This window comes from Asparagus officinalis, chromosome 1 (genome assembly GCF_001876935.1).
Source record: "Asparagus officinalis chromosome 1, Aspof.V1, whole genome shotgun sequence".
Lineage (NCBI taxonomy): Eukaryota > Viridiplantae > Streptophyta > Magnoliopsida > Asparagales > Asparagaceae > Asparagus > Asparagus officinalis.
Genome location: NC_033794.1, coordinates 10,173,743 through 10,199,092, shown reverse-complemented (window position 1 = coordinate 10,199,092; position 25,350 = coordinate 10,173,743). Strand labels below are relative to the sequence as shown.

The following is a 25,350-nucleotide window of genomic DNA, read 5'->3' as shown; positions in this document are numbered from 1 at the left end:
GTAAATTTTTTGAAGAGGCAGTTAATTAAACTGATCGTTCTGAAATCTTTCACCATTAAGCTGTCCTTAATCTTTGGGATTAGAGTGATGAAAATTTTATTCACTCTATGAAGACTGAATGAATCATGATAGAAGAAATTCATAAGAGAGATAATATCTGTTTTGATTAAGTCTTAGAAAGTTTGATAGAAGACCATAGAAAAACCATCAGGCTCAAGAGCTTTATTAGGGTTCATACCAAAAACAACATTCTTGATTTCTTCTTCTGAAAAAGGTTCATCCAAAGAAGAAAGATTTAATTCTTGATCAAGATATAAAGAGGACCAATCTATAGAAAAATCGTTTCTATTAGATTGTCCAAAAAGACTATAATAATAGTCAAAGAATGCCTTGGATATCTCATGATCTCTTGTTAACTATCTACCTTCATGAGTAATGGAGGCGATATAATTGGCCTTTTTCTGTAAAGAAGCTGTTTTATGGAAAAAGACGTATTACCCCCTCTTTTAACCATTGAACTCTCGATCTTTGGTGCCAATATGTTTCTTCCTCCTTGATAATAGACGTGAAAGAAGATTGTAAAGACTTTCTAGCAAGAAAATCTGAATCAGAGAGAGGTCTTTGTTCTTCAAGCAAATCAAAGCAGTTTATTTTGGAAAGAATGTCTGATTTTTTGGAGGATATAGATCCAAGAATATTTTTCTTCCACCATTTAATCATTCTCTTTAGGAGTTTAATTTCATAATGAAAATATCCAAAGGGTTACCTTGACATTGAAAGCAATTCTAGTAGCTGTTGATGAAAGGAATGGAAATCTGGATTATGGAACCAACTTCTTTCAAATCTAAAAAATAAAGGTTCAGGCTTGATGCGTCCACTATCTAGAACTATAGGACAATGATCAGATCCCACAGAGGGTGGAGAAAATTGCAAGCATAAAGGATACTCTTTCTCCCAGTCAGGACATATAAGAAATCTATCTAGTCTAGCCATGGATGGATTCAACCTCTTATTAGACCATGTGAAAGCTCGACCAGAAAAGGGTAGATCAATAAGAGATGCTGAAGAGACAAAATTCCTGAATGAATTCATATCACTAGGGGAACCATTTCTACCATTTCGTTCATCAGGCATTAAAGTCACCACAAAGAACCCAAGGACCCGACGTGATAGCACGGATGCCATTAAGCTCCCACCAACAAACTTCTCTATCTTCTTTATCTATAGGAGCATATACATATGTAAAGATCAAACTCCAATTGGATGGTTTGTGATGCAGATAGACGGAGACCGAGAAAATGCCAATGTAAGTGTAGGCATATAAAATTGCTTATAGGTCCCTTAGCACAGCTCGGCACAAACCGACGAACCAACGAGGCGACGAGATCGACGAATCGCACGCAAGCAACGGAATACATCCGTTCGCATTTGGAATCAAGCCAAGTGTTAAAGAGTCAACGAGTGATCCAACCAAGGACAAACTCGGACGAATCACGATCGAATCAAGATCAGTTTCGGACTCGAACTCAGAAGCGGATTTACTGCCTAATCAGGATCCAGATTTACTGCCAAATCAGGAATCGGATTTACTGCCTAATCAGGATCCAGATTTACTGCCAAATCAGGAATCAGATTTACTGCCAAATCAGGATCCAGATCAACCGCATCACGAGACCGGAAAAAACCTGCCTAATCAGGATCCAGATTTACTGCCAAATCAGGAATCAGATTTACTGCCTAATCAGGATCCAGATTTACTGCCAAATCAGGAATCAGATTTACTGCCTAATCAGGATCCAGATTTACTGCCAAATCAGGAATCAGATTTACTGCCAAATCGGGATCTAAATCAACCGAATCACGAGACCGGAAAAAACGGCAAAAACCACAACACCCAGAGGTGGCCGACAGTTGTCATTTCGCGGCCACCCAGAGGTGGCCGACAGTTGTCATTTCGCGGCCACCCAGAGGTGGCCGACAGTTGTCATTTCGCGGCCACCCAGAGGTGGCCGACAGTTGTCATTTCGCGGCCACCCAGAGGTGGCCGACAGTTGTCATTTCGCGGCCACCCAGAGGTGGCCGACAGTTGTCATTTCGCGGCCACCCAGAGGTGGCCGACAGTTGTCATTTCGCGGCCACCCAGAGGTGGCCGACAGTTGTCATTTCGCGGCCACCCAGAGGTGGCCGACAGTTGTCATTTCGCGGCCACCCAGAGGTGGCCGACAGTTGTCATTTCGCGGCCACCCAGAGGTGGCCGACAGTTGTCATTTCGCGGCCACCCAGAGGTGGCCGACAGTTGTCATTTCGCGGCCACCCAGAGGTGGCCGACAGTTGTCATTTCGCGGCCACCCAGAGGTGGCCGACAGTTGTCATTTCGCGGCCACCCAGAGGTGGCCGACAGTTGTCATTTCGCGGCCACCCAGAGGTGGCCGACAGTTGTCATTTCGCGGCCACCCAGAGGTGGCCGACAGTTGTCATTTCGCGGCCACCCAGAGGTGGCCGACAGTTGTCATTTCGCGGCCACCCAGAGGTGGCCGACAGTTGTCATTTCGCGGCCACCCAGAGGTGGCCGACAGTTGTCATTTCGCGGCCACCCAGAGGTGGCCGACAGTTGTCATTTCGCGGCCACCCAGAGGTGGCCGACAGTTGTCATTTCGCGGCCACCCAGAGGTGGCCGACAGTTGTCATTTCGCGGCCACCCAGAGGTGGCCGACAGTTGTCATTTCGCGGCCACCCAGAGGTGGCCGACAGTTGTCATTTCGCGGCCACCCAGAGGTGGCCGACAGTTGTCATTTCGCGGCCACCCAGAGGTGGCCGACAGTTGTCATTTCGCGGCCACCCAGAGGTGGCCGACAGTTGTCATTTCGCGGCCACCCAGAGGTGGCCGACAGTTGTCATTTCGCGGCCACCCAGAGGTGGCCGACAGTTGTCATTTCGCGGCCACCCAGAGGTGGCCGACAGTTGTCATTTCGCGGCCACCCAGAGGTGGCCGACAGTTGTCATTTCGCGGCCACCCAGAGGTGGCCGACAGTTGTCATTTCGCGGCCACCCAGAGGTGGCCGACAGTTGTCATTTCGCGGCCACCCAGAGGTGGCCGACAGTTGTCATTTCGCGGCCACCCAGAGGTGGCCGACAGTTGTCATTTCGCGGCCACCCAGAGGTGGCCGACAGTTGTCATTTCGCGGCCACCCAGAGGTGGCCGACAGTTGTCATTTCGCGGCCACCCAGAGGTGGCCGACAGTTGTCATTTCGCGGCCACCCAGAGGTGGCCGACAGTTGTCATTTCGCGGCCACCCAGAGGTGGCCGACAGTTGTCATTTCGCGGCCACCCAGAGGTGGCCGACAGTTGTCATTTCGCGGCCACCCAGAGGTGGCCGACAGTTGTCATTTCGCGGCCACCCAGAGGTGGCCGACAGTTGTCATTTCGCGGCCACCCAGAGGTGGCCGACAGTTGTCATTTCGCGGCCACCCAGAGGTGGCCGACAGTTGTCATTTCGCGGCCACCCAGAGGTGGCCGACAGTTGTCATTTCGCGGCCACCCAGAGGTGGCCGACAGTTGTCATTTCGCGGCCACCCAGAGGTGGCCGACAGTTGTCATTTCGCGGCCACCCAGAGGTGGCCGACAGTTGTCATTTCGCGGCCACCCAGAGGTGGCCGACAGTTGTCATTTCGCGGCCACCCAGAGGTGGCCGACAGTTGTCATTTCGCGGCCACCCAGAGGTGGCCGACAGTTGTCATTTCGCGGCCACCCAGAGGTGGCCGACAGTTGTCATTTCGCGGCCACCCAGAGGTGGCCGACAGTTGTCATTTCGCGGCCACCCAGAGGTGGCCGACAGTTGTCATTTCGCGGCCACCCAGAGGTGGCCGACAGTTGTCATTTCGCGGCCACCCAGAGGTGGCCGACAGTTGTCATTTCGCGGCCACCCAGAGGTGGCCGACAGTTGTCATTTCGCGGCCACCCAGAGGTGGCCGACAGTTGTCATTTCGCGGCCACCCAGAGGTGGCCGACAGTTGTCATTTCGCGGCCACCCAGAGGTGGCCGACAGTTGTCATTTCGCGGCCACCCAGAGGTGGCCGACAGTTGTCATTTCGCGGCCACCCAGAGGTGGCCGACAGTTGTCATTTCGCGGCCACCCAGAGGTGGCCGACAGTTGTCATTTCGCGGCCACCCAGAGGTGGCCGACAGTTGTCATTTCGCGGCCACCCAGAGGTGGCCGACAGTTGTCATTTCGCGGCCACCCAGAGGTGGCCGACAGTTGTCATTTCGCGGCCACCCAGAGGTGGCCGACAGTTGTCATTTCGCGGCCACCCAGAGGTGGCCGACAGTTGTCATTTCGCGGCCACCCAGAGGTGGCCGACAGTTGTCATTTCGCGGCCACCCAGAGGTGGCCGACAGTTGTCATTTCGCGGCCACCCAGAGGTGGCCGACAGTTGTCATTTCGCGGCCACCCAGAGGTGGCCGACAGTTGTCATTTCGCGGCCACCCAGAGGTGGCCGACAGTTGTCATTTCGCGGCCACCCAGAGGTGGCCGACAGTTGTCATTTCGCGGCCACCCAGAGGTGGCCGACAGTTGTCATTTCGCGGCCACCCAGAGGTGGCCGACAGTTGTCATTTCGCGGCCACCCAGAGGTGGCCGACAGTTGTCATTTCGCGGCCACCCAGAGGTGGCCGACAGTTGTCATTTCGCGGCCACCCAGAGGTGGCCGACAGTTGTCATTTCGCGGCCACCCAGAGGTGGCCGACAGTTGTCATTTCGCGGCCACCCAGAGGTGGCCGACAGTTGTCATTTCGCGGCCACCCAGAGGTGGCCGACAGTTGTCATTTCGCGGCCACCCAGAGGTGGCCGACAGTTGTCATTTCGCGGCCACCCAGAGGTGGCCGACAGTTGTCATTTCGCGGCCACCCAGAGGTGGCCGACAGTTGTCATTTCGCGGCCACCCAGAGGTGGCCGACAGTTGTCATTTCGCGGCCACCCAGAGGTGGCCGACAGTTGTCATTTCGCGGCCACCCAGAGGTGGCCGACAGTTGTCATTTCGCGGCCACCCAGAGGTGGCCGACAGTTGTCATTTCGCGGCCACCCAGAGGTGGCCGACAGTTGTCATTTCGCGGCCACCCAGAGGTGGCCGACAGTTGTCATTTCGCGGCCACCCAGAGGTGGCCGACAGTTGTCATTTCGCGGCCACCCAGAGGTGGCCGACAGTTGTCATTTCGCGGCCACCCAGAGGTGGCCGACAGTTGTCATTTCGCGGCCACCCAGAGGTGGCCGACAGTTGTCATTTCGCGGCCACCCAGAGGTGGCCGACAGTTGTCATTTCGCGGCCACCCAGAGGTGGCCGACAGTTGTCATTTCGCGGCCACCCAGAGGTGGCCGACAGTTGTCATTTCGCGGCCACCCAGAGGTGGCCGACAGTTGTCATTTCGCGGCCACCCAGAGGTGGCCGACAGTTGTCATTTCGCGGCCACCCAGAGGTGGCCGACAGTTGTCATTTCGCGGCCACCCAGAGGTGGCCGACAGTTGTCATTTCGCGGCCACCCAGAGGTGGCCGACAGTTGTCATTTCGCGGCCACCCAGAGGTGGCCGACAGTTGTCATTTCGCGGCCACCCAGAGGTGGCCGACAGTTGTCATTTCGCGGCCACCCAGAGGTGGCCGACAGTTGTCATTTCGCGGCCACCCAGAGGTGGCCGACAGTTGTCATTTCGCGGCCACCCAGAGGTGGCCGACAGTTGTCATTTCGCGGCCACCCAGAGGTGGCCGACAGTTGTCATTTCGCGGCCACCCAGAGGTGGCCGACAGTTGTCATTTCGCGGCCACCCAGAGGTGGCCGACAGTTGTCATTTCGCGGCCACCCAGAGGTGGCCGACAGTTGTCATTTCGCGGCCACCCAGAGGTGGCCGACAGTTGTCATTTCGCGGCCACCCAGAGGTGGCCGACAGTTGTCATTTCGCGGCCACCCAGAGGTGGCCGACAGTTGTCATTTCGCGGCCACCCAGAGGTGGCCGACAGTTGTCATTTCGCGGCCACCCAGAGGTGGCCGACAGTTGTCATTTCGCGGCCACCCAGAGGTGGCCGACAGTTGTCATTTCGCGGCCACCCAGAGGTGGCCGACAGTTGTCATTTCGCGGCCACCCAGAGGTGGCCGACAGTTGTCATTTCGCGGCCACCCAGAGGTGGCCGACAGTTGTCATTTCGCGGCCACCCAGAGGTGGCCGACAGTTGTCATTTCGCGGCCACCCAGAGGTGGCCGACAGTTGTCATTTCGCGGCCACCCAGAGGTGGCCGACAGTTGTCATTTCGCGGCCACCCAGAGGTGGCCGACAGTTGTCATTTCGCGGCCACCCAGAGGTGGCCGACAGTTGTCATTTCGCGGCCACCCAGAGGTGGCCGACAGTTGTCATTTCGCGGCCACCCAGAGGTGGCCGACAGTTGTCATTTCGCGGCCACCCAGAGGTGGCCGACAGTTGTCATTTCGCGGCCACCCAGAGGTGGCCGACAGTTGTCATTTCGCGGCCACCCAGAGGTGGCCGACAGTTGTCATTTCGCGGCCACCCAGAGGTGGCCGACAGTTGTCATTTCGCGGCCACCCAGAGGTGGCCGACAGTTGTCATTTCGCGGCCACCCAGAGGTGGCCGACAGTTGTCATTTCGCGGCCACCCAGAGGTGGCCGACAGTTGTCATTTCGCGGCCACCCAGAGGTGGCCGACAGTTGTCATTTCGCGGCCACCCAGAGGTGGCCGACAGTTGTCATTTCGCGGCCACCCAGAGGTGGCCGACAGTTGTCATTTCGCGGCCACCCAGAGGTGGCCGACAGTTGTCATTTCGCGGCCACCCAGAGGTGGCCGACAGTTGTCATTTCGCGGCCACCCAGAGGTGGCCGACAGTTGTCATTTCGCGGCCACCCAGAGGTGGCCGACAGTTGTCATTTCGCGGCCACCCAGAGGTGGCCGACAGTTGTCATTTCGCGGCCACCCAGAGGTGGCCGACAGTTGTCATTTCGCGGCCACCCAGAGGTGGCCGACAGTTGTCATTTCGCGGCCACCCAGAGGTGGCCGACAGTTGTCATTTCGCGGCCACCCAGAGGTGGCCGACAGTTGTCATTTCGCGGCCACCCAGAGGTGGCCGACAGTTGTCATTTCGCGGCCACCCAGAGGTGGCCGACAGTTGTCATTTCGCGGCCACCCAGAGGTGGCCGACAGTTGTCATTTCGCGGCCACCCAGAGGTGGCCGACAGTTGTCATTTCGCGGCCACCCAGAGGTGGCCGACAGTTGTCATTTCGCGGCCACCCAGAGGTGGCCGACAGTTGTCATTTCGCGGCCACCCAGAGGTGGCCGACAGTTGTCATTTCGCGGCCACCCAGAGGTGGCCGACAGTTGTCATTTCGCGGCCACCCAGAGGTGGCCGACAGTTGTCATTTCGCGGCCACCCAGAGGTGGCCGACAGTTGTCATTTCGCGGCCACCCAGAGGTGGCCGACAGTTGTCATTTCGCGGCCACCCAGAGGTGGCCGACAGTTGTCATTTCGCGGCCACCCAGAGGTGGCCGACAGTTGTCATTTCGCGGCCACCCAGAGGTGGCCGACAGTTGTCATTTCGCGGCCACCCAGAGGTGGCCGACAGTTGTCATTTCGCGGCCACCCAGAGGTGGCCGACAGTTGTCATTTCGCGGCCACCCAGAGGTGGCCGACAGTTGTCATTTCGCGGCCACCCAGAGGTGGCCGACAGTTGTCATTTCGCGGCCACCCAGAGGTGGCCGACAGTTGTCATTTCGCGGCCACCCAGAGGTGGCCGACAGTTGTCATTTCGCGGCCACCCAGAGGTGGCCGACAGTTGTCATTTCGCGGCCACCCAGAGGTGGCCGACAGTTGTCATTTCGCGGCCACCCAGAGGTGGCCGACAGTTGTCATTTCGCGGCCACCCAGAGGTGGCCGACAGTTGTCATTTCGCGGCCACCCAGAGGTGGCCGACAGTTGTCATTTCGCGGCCACCCAGAGGTGGCCGACAGTTGTCATTTCGCGGCCACCCAGAGGTGGCCGACAGTTGTCATTTCGCGGCCACCCAGAGGTGGCCGACAGTTGTCATTTCGCGGCCACCCAGAGGTGGCCGACAGTTGTCATTTCGCGGCCACCCAGAGGTGGCCGACAGTTGTCATTTCGCGGCCACCCAGAGGTGGCCGACAGTTGTCATTTCGCGGCCACCCAGAGGTGGCCGACAGTTGTCATTTCGCGGCCACCCAGAGGTGGCCGACAGTTGTCATTTCGCGGCCACCCAGAGGTGGCCGACAGTTGTCATTTCGCGGCCACCCAGAGGTGGCCGACAGTTGTCATTTCGCGGCCACCCAGAGGTGGCCGACAGTTGTCATTTCGCGGCCACCCAGAGGTGGCCGACAGTTGTCATTTCGCGGCCACCCAGAGGTGGCCGACAGTTGTCATTTCGCGGCCACCCAGAGGTGGCCGACAGTTGTCATTTCGCGGCCACCCAGAGGTGGCCGACAGTTGTCATTTCGCGGCCACCCAGAGGTGGCCGACAGTTGTCATTTCGCGGCCACCCAGAGGTGGCCGACAGTTGTCATTTCGCGGCCACCCAGAGGTGGCCGACAGTTGTCATTTCGCGGCCACCCAGAGGTGGCCGACAGTTGTCATTTCGCGGCCACCCAGAGGTGGCCGACAGTTGTCATTTCGCGGCCACCCAGAGGTGGCCGACAGTTGTCATTTCGCGGCCACCCAGAGGTGGCCGACAGTTGTCATTTCGCGGCCACCCAGAGGTGGCCGACAGTTGTCATTTCGCGGCCACCCAGAGGTGGCCGACAGTTGTCATTTCGCGGCCACCCAGAGGTGGCCGACAGTTGTCATTTCGCGGCCACCCAGAGGTGGCCGACAGTTGTCATTTCGCGGCCACCCAGAGGTGGCCGACAGTTGTCATTTCGCGGCCACCCAGAGGTGGCCGACAGTTGTCATTTCGCGGCCACCCAGAGGTGGCCGACAGTTGTCATTTCGCGGCCACCCAGAGGTGGCCGACAGTTGTCATTTCGCGGCCACCCAGAGGTGGCCGACAGTTGTCATTTCGCGGCCACCCAGAGGTGGCCGACAGTTGTCATTTCGCGGCCACCCAGAGGTGGCCGACAGTTGTCATTTCGCGGCCACCCAGAGGTGGCCGACAGTTGTCATTTCGCGGCCACCCAGAGGTGGCCGACAGTTGTCATTTCGCGGCCACCCAGAGGTGGCCGACAGTTGTCATTTCGCGGCCACCCAGAGGTGGCCGAGGTGGCCGAGCCACCTATAGGTGGCTCGGTGGCCGCCGAGCCACTTGTGGCCGGCCACCCTGTGCCCAAGGCACAGTGAGGGTAGCCTATAAATAGGCCACCCCCTTGTTCATTTGAGAGGGTTGGAAAATTTGGAGAGGCGAAGCCCTGCTGGATTGGAGACTCGGAACTTAAAAAAGATTGAAACTTTGGGACTTCAAGGACTTGCTCATCCAGATCTGGTGCTCAGCGATCATCAACGTCAAATAAGGCAGGTGTTCGAGAGGACCGGATCTCAGATCTACGCAGGCTATACTCCGGATCTAAGCTTGGTCTTAGATCCCGAGACTTGGACGATTGTTTCCTTGGTGAAACAATCCTCCCCGGCTATTATTTCCTTGGTGAAATAATACCCGTAGTACTGCGTAGATCCGACCGGATCTAGATCTCGCGGTGGTCCACGGCAAACAACCCCGGCGCAGGTAAAGAACCCACGAAGCGAGCGACCGCAAAACAGGAGCTCGCGATTCGTTCGACACAAAAGGAAAAAGTTGTAATCTTTGTTTATTTTTATTTGATTTTCGTTGTAACCGGATCTTATAAAAAGACCGGATCTTTGTAATCGATAAACTATTACAAGAGTGTACAATGGAATCATTAATGAAGAAAGATACGAATTTTCCAGCGAACAGTAAGATTGAACTAGAGAGAGAGAGCGTCTGACCAATCAACCAAAACTCCACCTCTAGAGTCAATAGAGTCAAGGTGACACCAATGAACGAGTTTCTTGCCTCCTATAGATTTGAGAATCCTAGGTGTAGGATTAGACAGCTTGCTTTCTTGTATACCAACAATATCAATAAAAGAATTGGTGAGAAAGCTAGATGTGTGCTTATGAAAAGCTAGCTGAGTGCTAAAGAAAACTATGGTCTAATTTATGGTATCCAGATTCCAGTACATATTATTGTTCATGTTAACCGCAGTATAGTGAGTCTAGATTGGGTCCAAGGTTAAATAAGATGAAATGGGATAAAAAAAAGCCAATTAAACCTGAAATAAGAGTAAATGATAAGGAGAGTGGGATACAAACCCTAATTAGACCTGTGGCAAAAAGGCTTCACTACTATTTTTTTAAGTGGCGTCTAACAACCAAATTTCAATAATTTTCATGCACATATTCTCCATTATCTTATCTACCTTCATAATTTTGCTGGTTGTTAGGCTATTAATTATTAACACTACCACATTGAAATTTTACAGACACATAAAGTGAGGGTGTGATCACTCGACTACTAGCTAGTAGCTAGCATGCAAAGATTCTTTTAGACTCCTTTACCCCAAGTGGGTCTATTTGTCTAAAAACAATTTTCTCTTCCTCCAAGGGTAATAGGGTAAAAAAAAGAGAGGGGAAAAAAAGCAAAAGGATCTATCTGCAAAGATAAACGCAGAAGGATAAAAAGTTGAAAACAACGGTATTAATAAGGGGATCAAATCCAATTAATTGGCGCAATCTAAATAATTTCAACCTCACAATGACAATCAAAGGAGTCATGGGTAGCATCTAGAAGTTACTGGATTCAAATTCGTCAAGGAAATAAGGAAAATCAAGGCCATTTGGTAGCCGCATCAATTGAAAAGAATCTAATAATTAGAAACACCTTCTACTAATGGTAGAGCATGTAGACCTATTGACAAAATGGAAGGAGACATTTTCCATGATAGTATACAATTTGTTTTATCTTTGCTTAAAGACATTAGGAAACCACAAAAAAAAGGGTTAATTTACATTACCTCTACATTTTATTTTTATCAAATAAATAAATTATGGAATTATGTTTTGTTTCAAACGACAAGATGAAAAAAAAAAATTCTCTTACCTCCTACCACTATTCCATTTATGTTAAACGAAACAACATTTCAAAAATAATTATCAACCTTTCCTTACCGTTTTCTCAGGGCTATTTGGCTAAATTACCGAATTGGTATTTTTTTTAAGTTGACCCATCTTATCAATATGATATTTTCAAAAGTCGCAGCATCTTTTAAGGTATTTTATTTCGACCCCGCTCCTCATGTCTATTGAACACGCGGTATGCCGATCGAGGCAAATTTGAACACCACCACCTCCTCATACGCCTCATTCACATGCCTCGAAACTCTTTGTTAGGAGTTCTTCCTCCCTTTCTTTTCTCAACGCTCTTACTTTATCGTTTGATAAGGATTGATTTTCCAAGTCGTGCGGGGACGAACACGCAGCTGAAAGATTCAACAACGCAAGGGTCCAATTCAAGATGTATCGATCTCTAGACGTAATACTTTGTTCTTGCTTTCGTTGTCCTTTTCAAAAAAAAAAAAAAAGAAGATTAATGCTAAAAGCTCAAAGTAATAGACTGAAAAGGACTATAGACAGCAATTATATGATCAATTTCGCAATCACTACATAAAATAGTGTGTACACTTTTAATCGTGGAAGAAGTCAACATTATTGTTGTTATCAGATGATCTCGGGTGGTGATGGATCGTGCACAAGTCACCTTCATTCATTCTTTACCTCGGCTCAGCCAAAGCTCGATGTGGGGGCGACTAGGTTCACTCTCAATTGATTGAAGCTGCTGATGAAAACCAAAGCCTATCGCTTGGTTGCTTTCATGCTGTTACGTGCATCATGTCATCAGAACAACCACTTGAAGATTTTGCAAGTGTCGGTTACTTCATTTCAAAATCAGTGATGAAGTTAAATAAGTTATTCAGATAGTAACATCAAAATAATATCAGGAAATATAATACAGTTACATTGCTCTATGAAATCGGAAGATAATAAGATGACGGGACCTAACGGTCGTGCATCCTGCTGCCATCAGCACCCGGCCTTTTTACTGCACCATAGGTTACATGGTCAAGCCTAAAAATTTGCAGAAAACCCCCTTTTTAAGTACTTGATCTTAACAGAAACAAGCGATTGACCAACATACTCTCTTAGATAAACAACAGATAAAATCAGTAAACAAATGATGTTATAGAAAAACCCTTTCCTGGAGGATTAAATCAGGATAGCGATTGAGCAGTTGACTACAAGATGGAAACAGCTAGAAGTATATATGAGAAGCATAAGACGTAAAAGGAGGAGGATTCCTGTAAGAGCTGTAGCAACTTCCTCTTGCTTATCGTGTCGTTCCCCTGAGATTGGTGAAGGAACTTATAATGAGATGACATCAACAAAGAACATTCAGCCAAATGAGGGAAAATATAGTCGTGTTGTGCATTTTCATGGCATTTGATGGGGTAACCACTGCTTTGCTTCTGATCATAACAGGTACTTGTTTGAGTGGTTCTCTCCACTTGACACCCTTAGGACGCATACTGATTCCTTAAAACCTATTGAAGCACAAATTTTTTTTTGCATTAATTAAGATTCTCACAAAATTTTCTGATAATTCCTTCCCTTAACCACTGCATTAACCAGGTAATAATTAGGAAACCACAAGCTTCAAAAAGCTTACACTGAAAATAAAAAAAAGATAATGTTGAAGAGCACAACCGTAAAAACCATCAAGCAAATCTATCCACTGAAAAATTCTATTAACTTATTTCAAGAACAGTAAAAAAAAAAGAGCCTGTCAATAATACACAAGAATAAATTGTTGATCACGTTCCTTTTCCCAATGAAAAAGATTGCATTATAGCACGGTGGTTTCAAAATCTAACTAGAAAGGGGAAAAGAGAGAGGATAATGTTTGCACCAGGCTACAGCTTATCTTCACAGAGAGAGATTCCTCCTCCCAATAAGATAGACGGCATTGAAGACAAGCATAGCTCTCAACGTAGTGCTTTTTAAAATTAGCTGCAAGAGAGAATTCAACTTTCTAGGTTATCAAATACGAAAACATCCTATGTCAAGGGATCAGAATGACTTGGACCAGAAACTGCTGAAAATGCCATACAGCTTGCATATTAAATGTTCTTTTCTTTTTACTTTTTTTTTCCTCTCCATACGATATGAATGATCACCTACATCTTGCATGAACCAAAATTTATTAGATGCACGTGCAATATAAATTCAAGGACATTACATGAAAAGAAATTTTCTTGGTAGGATCAAATATGACTTAAGATAATCATTATCCAAAAATTGTTTGTCCCTTTGAAGCAAGATAATATGAAGAACCCCTGCAGATAGCCTTGTGGTTGGGCCTTGGGACCTTAGCAGCCAAGGTTCCTCACAGCAGCAGCAGCAACAACAACAAAAGTGAATTTGCCATCCTTTTTTATAGGGGAGACAACTGAAATTTCCAATATTTACGCACAAGGTCACGTTTTGATAGGTTAAACCCAAAATAATCTGAAGAGACAGGATGAATTGGAGGATTTTGAGGAGAAGAAACAAATGAAATTGGGAAAATAAAAGGAAAAGAGTACATATAAAGTACCATTCAGATGAGATATAAAGGTCAGGCAGATTACAAAGGGAAGTTACAAGAATAAGCATGCAGAGAATACCTGCCCAGATACCCTTAGACAAGCATAGTGTTAGGGCCTGTTTGACAACACACTAAAACTAGGCCAGATTCAAACCTGACTCAGTTTTAGGGTCCTGTTTGACAAACTTATTAAACTGGCTTTAGTTGGAACGAAGTTGGCCCAAGATCTTAGTCCTAGTTTGGCAAATAAGAAACTTATTCTTATCTAGTTTTTGTTCGGCCCAATTTTGCCTCATAACTGGATCAGGAAAGAAACATGTTCCCACCTGGTATGAAACAGAACCTGTTTTAGTCTGGCCTAAACAAATTCAATATTCTCTAGATAAAAAAATCTAATAGAGCATCGAAAATCATATAATTTGCAAATATACCCTCAGACCTAGCACAAGTCCACTGAACTTTGCTAGTACAAATGCATTTTCTTAACATGAGAATATTCTACCAAACTTAAAAACAGAAATCAAGTTCTCTTTTGGTGCAACATATAATTTGAATATTTAAAAAATTTAAAAACAACAAGTTTGATATATTCGAATTTGAATATAGATGAAACGAATCGGAACCTGCATATGTAATTAGGTAAAGAAGCTTAAATCTAATTTTATGCACAATAAATTTATTTATTTTTTGTAATTTATTGTTCAAGTAAAAAAAAAGGAAAACAGTTTTACTATCAAGATGGAGCTCTATTTTCACATATTATGTGTTTACCAAACAAGAAATAGTTGTGTACTAGTTTTGTTTGAAGGTTAGCCAAACTAGGTCCATCTCAAAACTAGTTCATATAAAAACTATTTTAGCCTTATCTAGACTAAGCCTAACTGATTCAAAACTAAACCAGTTTATTTTCTCAGTTGCGAAACTGACCCTTAGTGTATTTTGTGTTTGGGAAAAGTTGGGCCAGAATTGCCCCCGCTTTTCTTAGCTATTTTTGGCCCTTAAACCAAGCCAGAATTGGTCCATTTCCTACAAAGGACCAATCCTGGCCTAGTTAACAAATAAACCAATAATTATTGCATTTCATGAGGAAAACCTTCATATGCTTGATTCTTATAGAACCAACGTGGTAATAGGATTTATAGTACAATAGCATTTCACTTCGGAGAAATGCTTGCCCCATAATTTTAATTAATCTTTCAGAGTTGTTGTTAATGACGACCATGGAAAAGGAAGAGTAGCAGATAACACATGCAATCTTGTTCTACTGTTCTATTGCTACCTTTTGATCATTGAAAGAAAAACAATCAATAAGATAGGTTATATGTATGTGATAAAAATGTACTTTTTGTGTCGAACTGCAGATTAACTAGTAATATGCTAAACTACTTCTATCTTTAAGATTTGTTCTTTTCTGCATCTAAACAACAGATTCACCTTCCATTTAACAACTCTACCGAGTATTCAAATTAACTAAGACACAGTACAATCATCTGTAGCAGTCTTCTACTTGCTAACACTTTGAAGAATATGCCCCGATAATTATATTAGTGTATAGTACAAAATATAGAGTTTAGCAAACATGCCATATCAACATGAAGACGGATGATAACATAGCATCTTATTTCAAAACTCACCATGCGATTATACTACTTAGATGAATGTTTATGGGTAAAGTATTAATATGGTGACATATTTCACATTCAATTGAACGGTGAAATATCAGAACTTGAAGTGTACCTCCCGAGATGACCCCTTAAGGGTTGATAGATGAACAGCTGCTCTCTTTTCGCTTTACAGTAAATATGTCAGGTGTATGCTAGTTAACTCCACCATCAGCTGAAAAGATATTCTTAATTTATTTCCAAGGGGAACTTCCATCTCTTTGATCCATTTCACTATGAAGCCTTCCCATCACTTTAATTAAAAATGCATACTCAAAAGCAGTTTCTTCACAATGCATATAACGGCCGCCCTCACCAAAATGTCCACCACTCATATTGGTCTTCAAAATGATAGATCTAGAACAGGTCGGACATGTGATCTCTCTCACCTTTGCGACCCATTTAGCAGCTTCCCAGACTCCTACCCTGGATTATACAACGAATGACAATAAGCACTATGTTAAAGCCTAGATGATAAAGTCAAATAAAAGATACAGACTAGTTGCACACTGCATGTCAGAAGTTCATGAATGTGGATGATAACTGAAAAAGAGATGACAATCGTTTATAACAAAAATTCATTCAAGGTCTTGTTTCTCTACAATGGCATAGTGAAACTAAGCTGTTGATATGCTTTCTCTGGATCCCTCAAGCAAATAACCAAGCTTCCGAGAAGAAGAGAGAAACAAATGAAAGGAGAATATAGCATAACCAAATAAGCAATAATACCAGAAAATAGAAGAAAAGATTAATTAGAAACACTTCACGAAAGGTGAAACCAGATACCACTTATAGAGAAGATGATTTAAGTAATCACATAGGAGAACTTCTTAGGGGGCTAAGAAAATAAGAGTAATTGAGAAAGATTCGCAGTAAAGAACAGAAACGAAATAAAAGTAACATCAGAGCACCCTATGCATAGGCCAAATAAATAAACAACAACATATCCCTAAAAGAAAAACAAGGACCCAAAGAGAATAAATGTCCCAACGCACCTGGAATCATAAAATGATGCTGTAACCAAAACTGAAGGATAGCATTGACCGAGCAGTATGTTATCATATGGAGAATAGTTTTGAATTGTTTCGAATTGAGTTTGAAATTGGGGATCTCCAAATTCCTCATAGTCCAACTTAGTGAGGGGTAACTTAGAGTCCAACATTGTGTTGCAAATATCAAGAAAAGGAACCTGCTTTAAGTTGAAGGCAGAGGAGTAATGAATGACTAAGATAGATACTAAGATAGATACAGATAAAGATGTAATCATAAGAAAAAAATTAGTTTCACTAGGAAACTAATAAAAGGCTACAAGCCTACAACCAACTTATCAACATCTGCATGCTGTGAATTCATTTAGATGATCTGCAGCATAGTGACAATTTTGTTACATTGTGTTTCATACAAGTCAATGAAATCTAGATAAAAGGAAGCTGTGTCTTTCAGAATTAGTAAAGTCAAATTCAGTGATAATGAATACAAAAACATGATTCATCTAACTTCAAGAATCCTAGTTTAACATTCTACATTGACATTCCATCTAGTCATTCATATATAAACAAGCAACTTCTATTAAATTCTTATCACTTTCATTATGAAAGACAAAAAGCAGACTATAGCTTCAAAGGAAAAGATTTTCAGGTAATCTATCTAACGTGCCTTTTGTTAGATAACTTCTATTAGGAGAAAGATAAAGAAAAATAATGATGTAGAGCACTTCAGATGCACCAAGCTTTCTTCTAGATCAATGAAGTACTTAAACTTTTCTTCTTCAGGCCCTACATAATGATAAAATTGTAGAAGATATGTGCATAGCATACCTCTTCTCTTTTCAGATATTACACTTACTTGCATGACATTTCCACTAAATCAGAAAGAGATCTTTAAGTTTCTTTCATATGTTGTCTCATTATCCTAGAAAAACAAGCTATGCTCTAAGACTGTTAGACATAATACCAAGTCAATTATCTCAGCTTGACAACTAGTTTGCCTTGCATGAAAATCAAGCATACCAGTCAACATAGTTGGAGGGTTAATAGTTAGAATTATTGGAGTTCGTACTCTAATAAGACTGTGATATGCATATTAAACAAACTGAAAGAACAGCAGTTAAGTGGACATAAAAAATTATCAAATACACGTAATGATTACATTTAGAAACTTGTTCGACAATAGGATTTAGATACTCTATGCTTAAAAGAAAAAATGAGAAAGTGTCTGTAGAGGATTCAAAAAAATATCAGATGACAAAATGAAACAACATAGTGATAAAAAAATGAGAAAGTGTCTGTAGAGGATTCAAAAAAATATCAGATGACAAAATGAAACAACATAGTGATAACAAGCAGATAAAGTAGGTCTACAAGATTCAAAAAAATATCAGATGACAAAATGAAACAACATAGTGATAACAAGCAGATAAAGTAGGTCTACAAGACAAATACAACAGTCTAGCTGCCTATTTTGTGAAAGACATTATAGTAGGGGGAAAAAAGAGACTTGTGTATAAAACATTCTGATCCTCGGTCAATTTTCGAGCAAATTAATAGAAGCCCTTTGCTTTCTCAAGTGCACGTCTCCTGCAGGCTTATAGTCCAACTGAGAATTTTGAACTTCTACACTGCTGCCTAAAGGTGAATTTTACACAGGTTTAAATGCAGAATACAATAAAACATGAAGCAACAAAGAATGATGTGATTAAAATAAACATTCTATTTAGCCCTATTTTGTTCAGGTGTGCAAATTATATACCTGGCACTAATTCAAGAATTTAGAAGCAAATAAGCAAATGCAGTCGAAAGCAATAATAGCTAGAAATAAATGAAGAAGTAAAATGCATAAATGGCCACATTAAGCAAATGCAGTCGAAAGCAATAATAGCTAGAAATAAATGAAGAAGTAAAATGCATAAATGGCCACATTGCTTTCTTTTTAACTCAAAGCTAATACTGTTCAAGAATCACATATTAATCACCTTCAGAATAGCAGCACAAAATAAGTCTGGATACATGTTCATACATGCTCCTACTAGAAGGCCTCCTGCACTAGTTCCAACAGCAGAAAGCCGGTCCTTATGAACATAACCCTCTCCAATAAGGTATAACCCACATGCAGCAAAATCATACATAGAGTTTAGCTTGTGCAATCCTGTGCCAGCCTGATGCCACAACAAGTTCCCTCCACCCCTACAAAGAAGATCTAATTTCAACAAAAAATAAATAATAGCTAACGACACTTATCCATTAAAACTAGCTTCAACCCGTTACCTGATATGTGGGATTAAAAAAAAAGAAAAATAAACTAAACTCATCAAACAATATAAACTGTTAAAGTGAGACAATCTAGAGACTACAGTGCACATTATAACTATAATGTTCAAAAGAGCTAGCAATTCAATTTATGACATTAATTAAATTCTTTTCGAATTAATGTAGTCTCATAGAAGGCATTCTTACCTGACATCAGCATATGCACAAACCCATCCTCGACTACCAGCTTTTATCCAAGACCTCTCCATAGGCTCCATAACCATGCAAAATCCCAGGAGATTGACTAGTAACATGTGCGTTCTTAGAGTACAGTATGGTCAATGGGACTTTGACACCATCATGTGAAATAACTTCCTTCCTCTCACAAGAGATTGCTTCAGAAATATCATGCAATTTTTGAGAGTCTTCCAAACTTCGCAAATGCTTGTCATCATGAAACTGGACTGCTGAAAAATTAGAACGCAAATCCTTGGCACATAAATTTGCTTCTGTGTCATTAGCTAATCCCACTACCTCCTCTTGATGCAAGATAGTGAACTTCCTCTTTGCCATATTGTAGTCAACTATAACATCTGGCATCTACAAATTTAAAGAGAAGGAAATGAACTTAACATATAATTTAAATATCTGGGACTCATTTGTTTTATCGCCTTGCATCTTGTCAAGCAACATACAAGCTCAAATCGCTTGTTCTGAACAAACATTACCCTTACATCATGCAAGTAAATAAATTTAGCAGAAGAAGAAGAGTGTTTGTACCACTGGAGATGAGATCACCACACGATAGATGGAAGACATGAAATCCTGATTGGAACCTGGGGTAATATTGCAAACGTTTGAGGGTACTGGGAAAAACCATGGATCAAGTTCCTCAACTTTAGCTGGTCTCTACAAAAGAGTAAAAAATAAAATAACAATAGAACACATGAAAGCATGTTAGACATAGTTGTATCCGAAGACCGTGAATGAAGTAAACAAACAGACAATAATAGTTCATAGAAACATTTCAGTGCTATTTACAGTTAAAGGTCATAAAGGAATGATTCTTACATGTTAAACATTATAAAGAAACCAAATTATACATCTCAAACTCTGATTTGTTTCTCGAGGGAAAAGGAAGAATGAAAAAAGTACCGAGTTTTGGTTAACTCGCCTGCTGCATTAAAGCACATTATAGAAAGGGTTTTTACATAAAAATCACCTTAACTTTTGTCCAAATTGATACTTACTACCTTTATTTTTTATTTTTGATCAAAACCACCTACATTTGCATAAATATTTGCAATGTCACACTTTTTGGTATTTTCTATTAAAAAACCTAAAATTCCTATTACACCCTCCAATCTAACTTAAGTGGGGGAAGAAGAGGAGGAGGAGGCGGTGATGGATCAGTGGCTGGGGAGGAGGTCGGTGGTGAGAGTGGAGAAAGGAGGAGAGGAGGGCCGGGGTTAGGGTTTGGAAAAAGCCAAAAGGTGGAGAACATGGTGGAGCGGAGGAGGACGGGGAGGTAGGGGTGTTAAACCGTATCCGTATCTAAGGAAATATCCGTAACCGTATCTGCTAGGATACGGATATGGTTACTCAAATCTATAATTGATAGGATATTGTTACAGATATGGTTTTGTAGTGAAATATCCGGATCCGTATCCAAAATACCCAAGTACATATTAGGCATTCTGTTAAGATAGTTCTAATTCTTAGATTATGGATTTGAAGTTAATTTTGATGATCAATATGTCTAATATTAGCTTTTCAGATATAATGAACATATTAATTGACTCTTTTGTATCAGATGAGCTATTTTTTAATACTATCTAGTTTTCCTATATCCATTTGTATCCGCATTCATATCCGCTTATATATCCTTATATATATATGTATCCGTATCCGATTTTAGCGGATATGGATATGAACTTTTCTTACCAAGATATATTCATATCCGTATCTGTATCCGAGATGGGTAAGTGGATATGGATATATTAAGTATCATATTCGAGCCATATCCAGACCGAATGCATCCCTACGGGGAGGGGGAGAGGAGAGGGAAAGGAGAAGGTAGAGGGCACCATCAGTGGAGGGGAGAGGAGAGAATGAGTTAGGGTTTGGAAAAATCCTAGAGGTGGAGAAGATGGGGAGGGGGCGAGGAGAAGGATAGGGAGAGGAGGAGAAGAGATCAGGGGTAAAATGCATATTTCTAAATTTTTTACTGAATAGCGTTTAAGGTGTGACATTGCAAACATGTAAGCAAATGTAGGTGGTTTTGATCAAAAATAAAAAATAAAGGTGGTAAATATCAATTTGAACAAAAGTTAAAGGTGGTTTTCATGTAAAAACAAGAGCATGACAGGTCACCCCAACAGGTGATGAACACCATTTATAGCTATCTAAACACTACAATCCAAATAAATTTAAAAATGAGTGCTCTAAGATCTCGAAAGTTTTCAAAGAACAGTCTCTTTTGGAATTTTTTCTTTTTTTCTTTTCTTTTTGTCAACGATCCATTAGATTATGTCACAGAAGTTCTTGGGAAGGGAAAAAGAAGGCTCAGGCTTGAAGAAAGAGCATCTCATAAAAGAAGGGGGGAAACTCCTGTTGCACATATAGATAATGATGAAAGTGATAAGCGGCCTTCGCGCCTCCCAGGCTCAAGTAATTAAATATTGCTTTGTGCTATTTTAGTGTTGTTCTCCTATGTGTTAATTCCCTTTGCTCATGGGGAGTTTTGAACCAATAATTTCGTAGAAGGGACAAAGGAGATGGCACAGCCTAAGCTAAGCTCACTTGGACTTTTTAAAACTTTTCACTATACAAATTTCTAAACATGTCTTTACTGGTGAGAGAACTTAAAATGAGCTATGGGTGACATTCGGATGGCCAACCACATATTTCCATAGGTAGAAAACAGACTTCTTTTTGTGTATATCTACACAATGTATCAGTAGACTGAATTTTAAGGTTTTGAACTATCTGAACACCAGCAGTTTATTGTATCCAGAACCCGCTTTAAGAACAAAGGAACATAGATGAATAATGTATCCAGAACTGCTTTAAGAACAAAGTAAGATAGATGAATAACATTGTCCAAGCTAAGTTGCAGTGGAAATGATAAAATAATTCAGTGACCTCTACTGGACTTGTTGTCAACGGTCCATCTGAATGAATAATAACTTAAAAATGCTGAGAATGTGAAGCAAAAATATTTATTCTAGACCAAATGAACACAAATCAAATGATACCAATCAATACATTTGCAGGTATCAATGTGTCATATTACATGAACCAAACACACAAACACTCTCTCTCCACTACTGGCCTTTTCTGCGTTCTTATTTTCGGAGATCAATTTCCAGATACACATAAATTTCGATGATTTAAGAAAAGGAAAGAGATAAAGCTAAAAACCACCAGTACCTCACAGTTGTCTACAATAGGCATGTCTATGGAACAGAATGAAGGAAGCCCCTTCTTGTCAATAGAAAGCACCAAATTTCCACGGAACATATCCATGTCATGGAAGGTTATGTCTCCACGTGGTACAATAATAGCCTGAAACATAATGTGTGAACAGCTAATTAGACCTAAAGCCAGAAAAATAAATATGTCAACTATTAAATTTCCAAAGAGAAAGGAAATAGAAAGCATTTTTTAAACCCCGCTTGTAGGCAAAAAGACCCCGCTTGTAGGCAAAAAGACATATTGAGGAGATGGCTAAATTAAACTTTGTGACTCTTGTGGAATAACATACACATAATATGATTATAATATATCTCATCTATGGAAGAAACAAACAAAATGTTCATATATCCCAGTTATTATGAAAAAGGTTCAAATAGCATGTGTCATAATCACTGCACTAGAATAGCGTTCAATTAGCAAGTACTCTCAAATTCAAAAGCTACAGAATTCAAACATCACTTTGTATGACAGGAGAAATCTGACCTGCCAACTGCTTAATAGTGACTTCTCAGCTCTACATCTAGCTAAGTAATAGCCTCCAGAAGCTACTCCCATCTTCTCTAAAGGAGAATTATTAAGAATATAAAAGAAACCATGATGGTGTTCAAGAAAATACTGAACACCAGGCACACGTTTTCGGACAGGCCACAATCCACCTTCTATGTCTGTAGCATCCATCACATATACCTGTATGAAATAAGAATTTAACCAGTAAGGATACATCTTGTACATATATCATCAAATGGGTCATACATGATCAACCTAAATATAGAAGAATGATTAAGAAAAAGTGACCTTCCTCAGATGAGGCCCTGGAGTTGGAGTTTATGGTTAAAAACTTTCCATCTTTGGTACTAGTAATATCCACACAGCAACTCGTATCATTCTCAGTAAAGAGTAAATAATCTGCCATGTTTGATGCCAGGTTCGTACAAAATACCCTGCCAAAGATAAGTAAGTGAGGGAAAAAAGGAGAAGATAATTAAAAAACTTTCATATATCTTGCACCGACAATTGAAAAGATAGAGAAAGAATTTACCTGTAAGGCCGCAGGCTTTCATCACAAACTGTGTATAACAAACAACTACTGTCTGAAGCCCATGCCAAGCTAACCACCCCTTCAATTCCTGAATCTAAAATGATGCGTCCAGTTTGGATATCTTTCACTTGAAGGACAAAGACTTCGCTGCCAGTTCTGTCCAGCGTGTATGCAATGTACTTATGGTTGGGCGAAATCCTACATGTGCCCACATGAACATAACCTGCATATTTCCGCAGAGTAAGTTCCCAAAATACCAAAAAGAACAGAACAAGCTGAATGGAATAAGAAGCAAAATAGGGTACTAACACACCCCAAGGTGTGAAGAGATGAAAGAAAACTAATGCACAGAAATCTAAGAACAGACCTAAAATGCCATCCAGAAGGAAGCACAGCAGTCTCAGTGCCAACCCGTTATTAAGCAAGATAGAATTTAGATTCTTGTTCAAAGGTTGAAGTTCAAAAATGTGACACAGGCATGTTCACATGTAAAGTAAAATTTATAATTAATTAATGGATTTAGAATGAAGTTACTGCTAATACTCGTTCAAATAGAAAACACACACACACACACTGACACACACACACACACACACACATATTATATATATATATATAAACAGTAAAAATAGGTCATGTGGACTACCTTCCCCAATAAAACGAAAATCCACGCATCAAAATAAATTTCTGGACAATAACGTTAAAAATTAATAAAAGCAAAATGCATAAGATACATGCCATATTTTTCAGCTATCTCATTCCAGTCGAGCAATATTTTATCCTCCCTGGTGCCTCTCAAATAATGAAGAATTGTTTTTCCAAAACCCCCGTGACTTTTCGCCCTCCTACACAATACTGGATACTCCTTTCCCTCCGGGATATACTGATAGTATAACCTGACTCGGGAAAACCAGGTAACATTAACTTTATGAAAATGTAAATGCATAGAGCATGAGAATATAAAGAAAATGAAACCGCTGATGTATATTGAAAGCCTAGAGAAATGAATGCTTCAATGTCAATGCTCAGCATTAGCCTAAATGACTATGCAGAATGTGCTTAAAATCCAAACACTAGTATGCAGGGTATGAATCCGACCTACCAAACTTCCCCTTACCCACATGCTGCCGCCCCTTCACCATTCTATATCAACTTGATCGCGTCTTCCAAGTAAAATACCCCCAATTTAAGAGATGAATAAATAAGAAAATAAGTAGCAGCGGGAAACATTGCTCTGAAGTTAATTAGAAGCACAATATCAACATAAAGAACTCAAAAATCTTCTCCGGTGTCAAGTGGCACCCAAGCTGATTTTAAAAAAAATATTTATAAGTACTTGGTCGGATATTCCTTTATGATGAAGAAGGCGAGGAAATGCAAATTACTGGCACAAAAATGAAATATAACATGAACTCTTTTACAACACAAGTATTTATTGATCGAATAGGGAAGGCCGGTATTATGACACCCCAACTTTAGTCTCACATGGACTAGTATGAAGAAATATTAGTGGTTTAAATAGAGAAAAACCCAGGGCCCAAGAACAACTAAGTGCTAGCATTTTGGCAAGTAGCTGTTAGCCAACTTCGAGTTGTTGGTCCCACGGCTTGCAAGCGCCAACGGTCCGTGACAGGTATCAACCGTATTTATAAAAGAGTTTTGGTAGCATAGGTTATCAAGGAGTTAGAACTAAATAGTCTACTCATTTGTACAAATGTGAGTACGAAATTGACAAAGCCAAATAGGTACCAAATCCTTCATCAAGCTACTTATATCCAAACCTCCAAACTTTAGCGCATTTTACCAAAAAGGAAAAAAGAAATTCACATTTTCCCGCTCCAAAACTAACGCAATATTCAATTCTGAAGCAAGCCCACTAACCGAAACTTCAAGTTACATAATAAAACAAATAAATAAATTGGCGGGAACTAGGGTTTTGAAGCAGTACCAATCGCCCCAGCTCTCAGGAGGAGTCGAAACCCTAGCCGGCATCCTACCCTTCATCTCAGCCACCAATCTCCGTTGAAGATCTTTAGTGTCCGCCATGAAAGCCTCAGCGTAGGAGTTCTCTCGATTGAGGTAGCCGATTAGATCAGGATCGTCGGTTTTGGACATCCAGTGGTAAGGATCGTCCCAAGTTTTGCCGTGGGCTGAGACGGCGAAGGGCAACTTTTTGGGGATTGGGGGTTTTAGGAGAGGGTGAGAATGGGGCTTCTTTGTGCAGGAGGAGGAGGCTAGAGAGGAGAATACGAGTCTTCTACTTCTGAAAACGG

At 44.2% G+C, this 25,350-nt stretch overlaps 1 protein-coding gene across 1 annotated transcript; it reads right to left on the bottom strand.

Annotated features, from left to right (window-relative positions):
* On the bottom strand, positions 12,800-25,344 carry LOC109849212 (protease 2). Its single transcript, XM_020419033.1, is given in 13 exon segments — positions 12,800-13,981; positions 15,393-15,742; positions 16,312-16,505; positions 18,288-18,498; positions 18,769-18,804; positions 18,806-19,161; positions 19,342-19,470; positions 21,994-22,128; positions 22,522-22,725; positions 22,838-22,979; positions 23,078-23,300; positions 23,816-23,973; positions 25,026-25,344. Coding segments are annotated over 12 exon segments (2,187 nt in total). The 5' UTR covers positions 25,193-25,344; the 3' UTR covers positions 12,800-13,981; positions 15,393-15,510.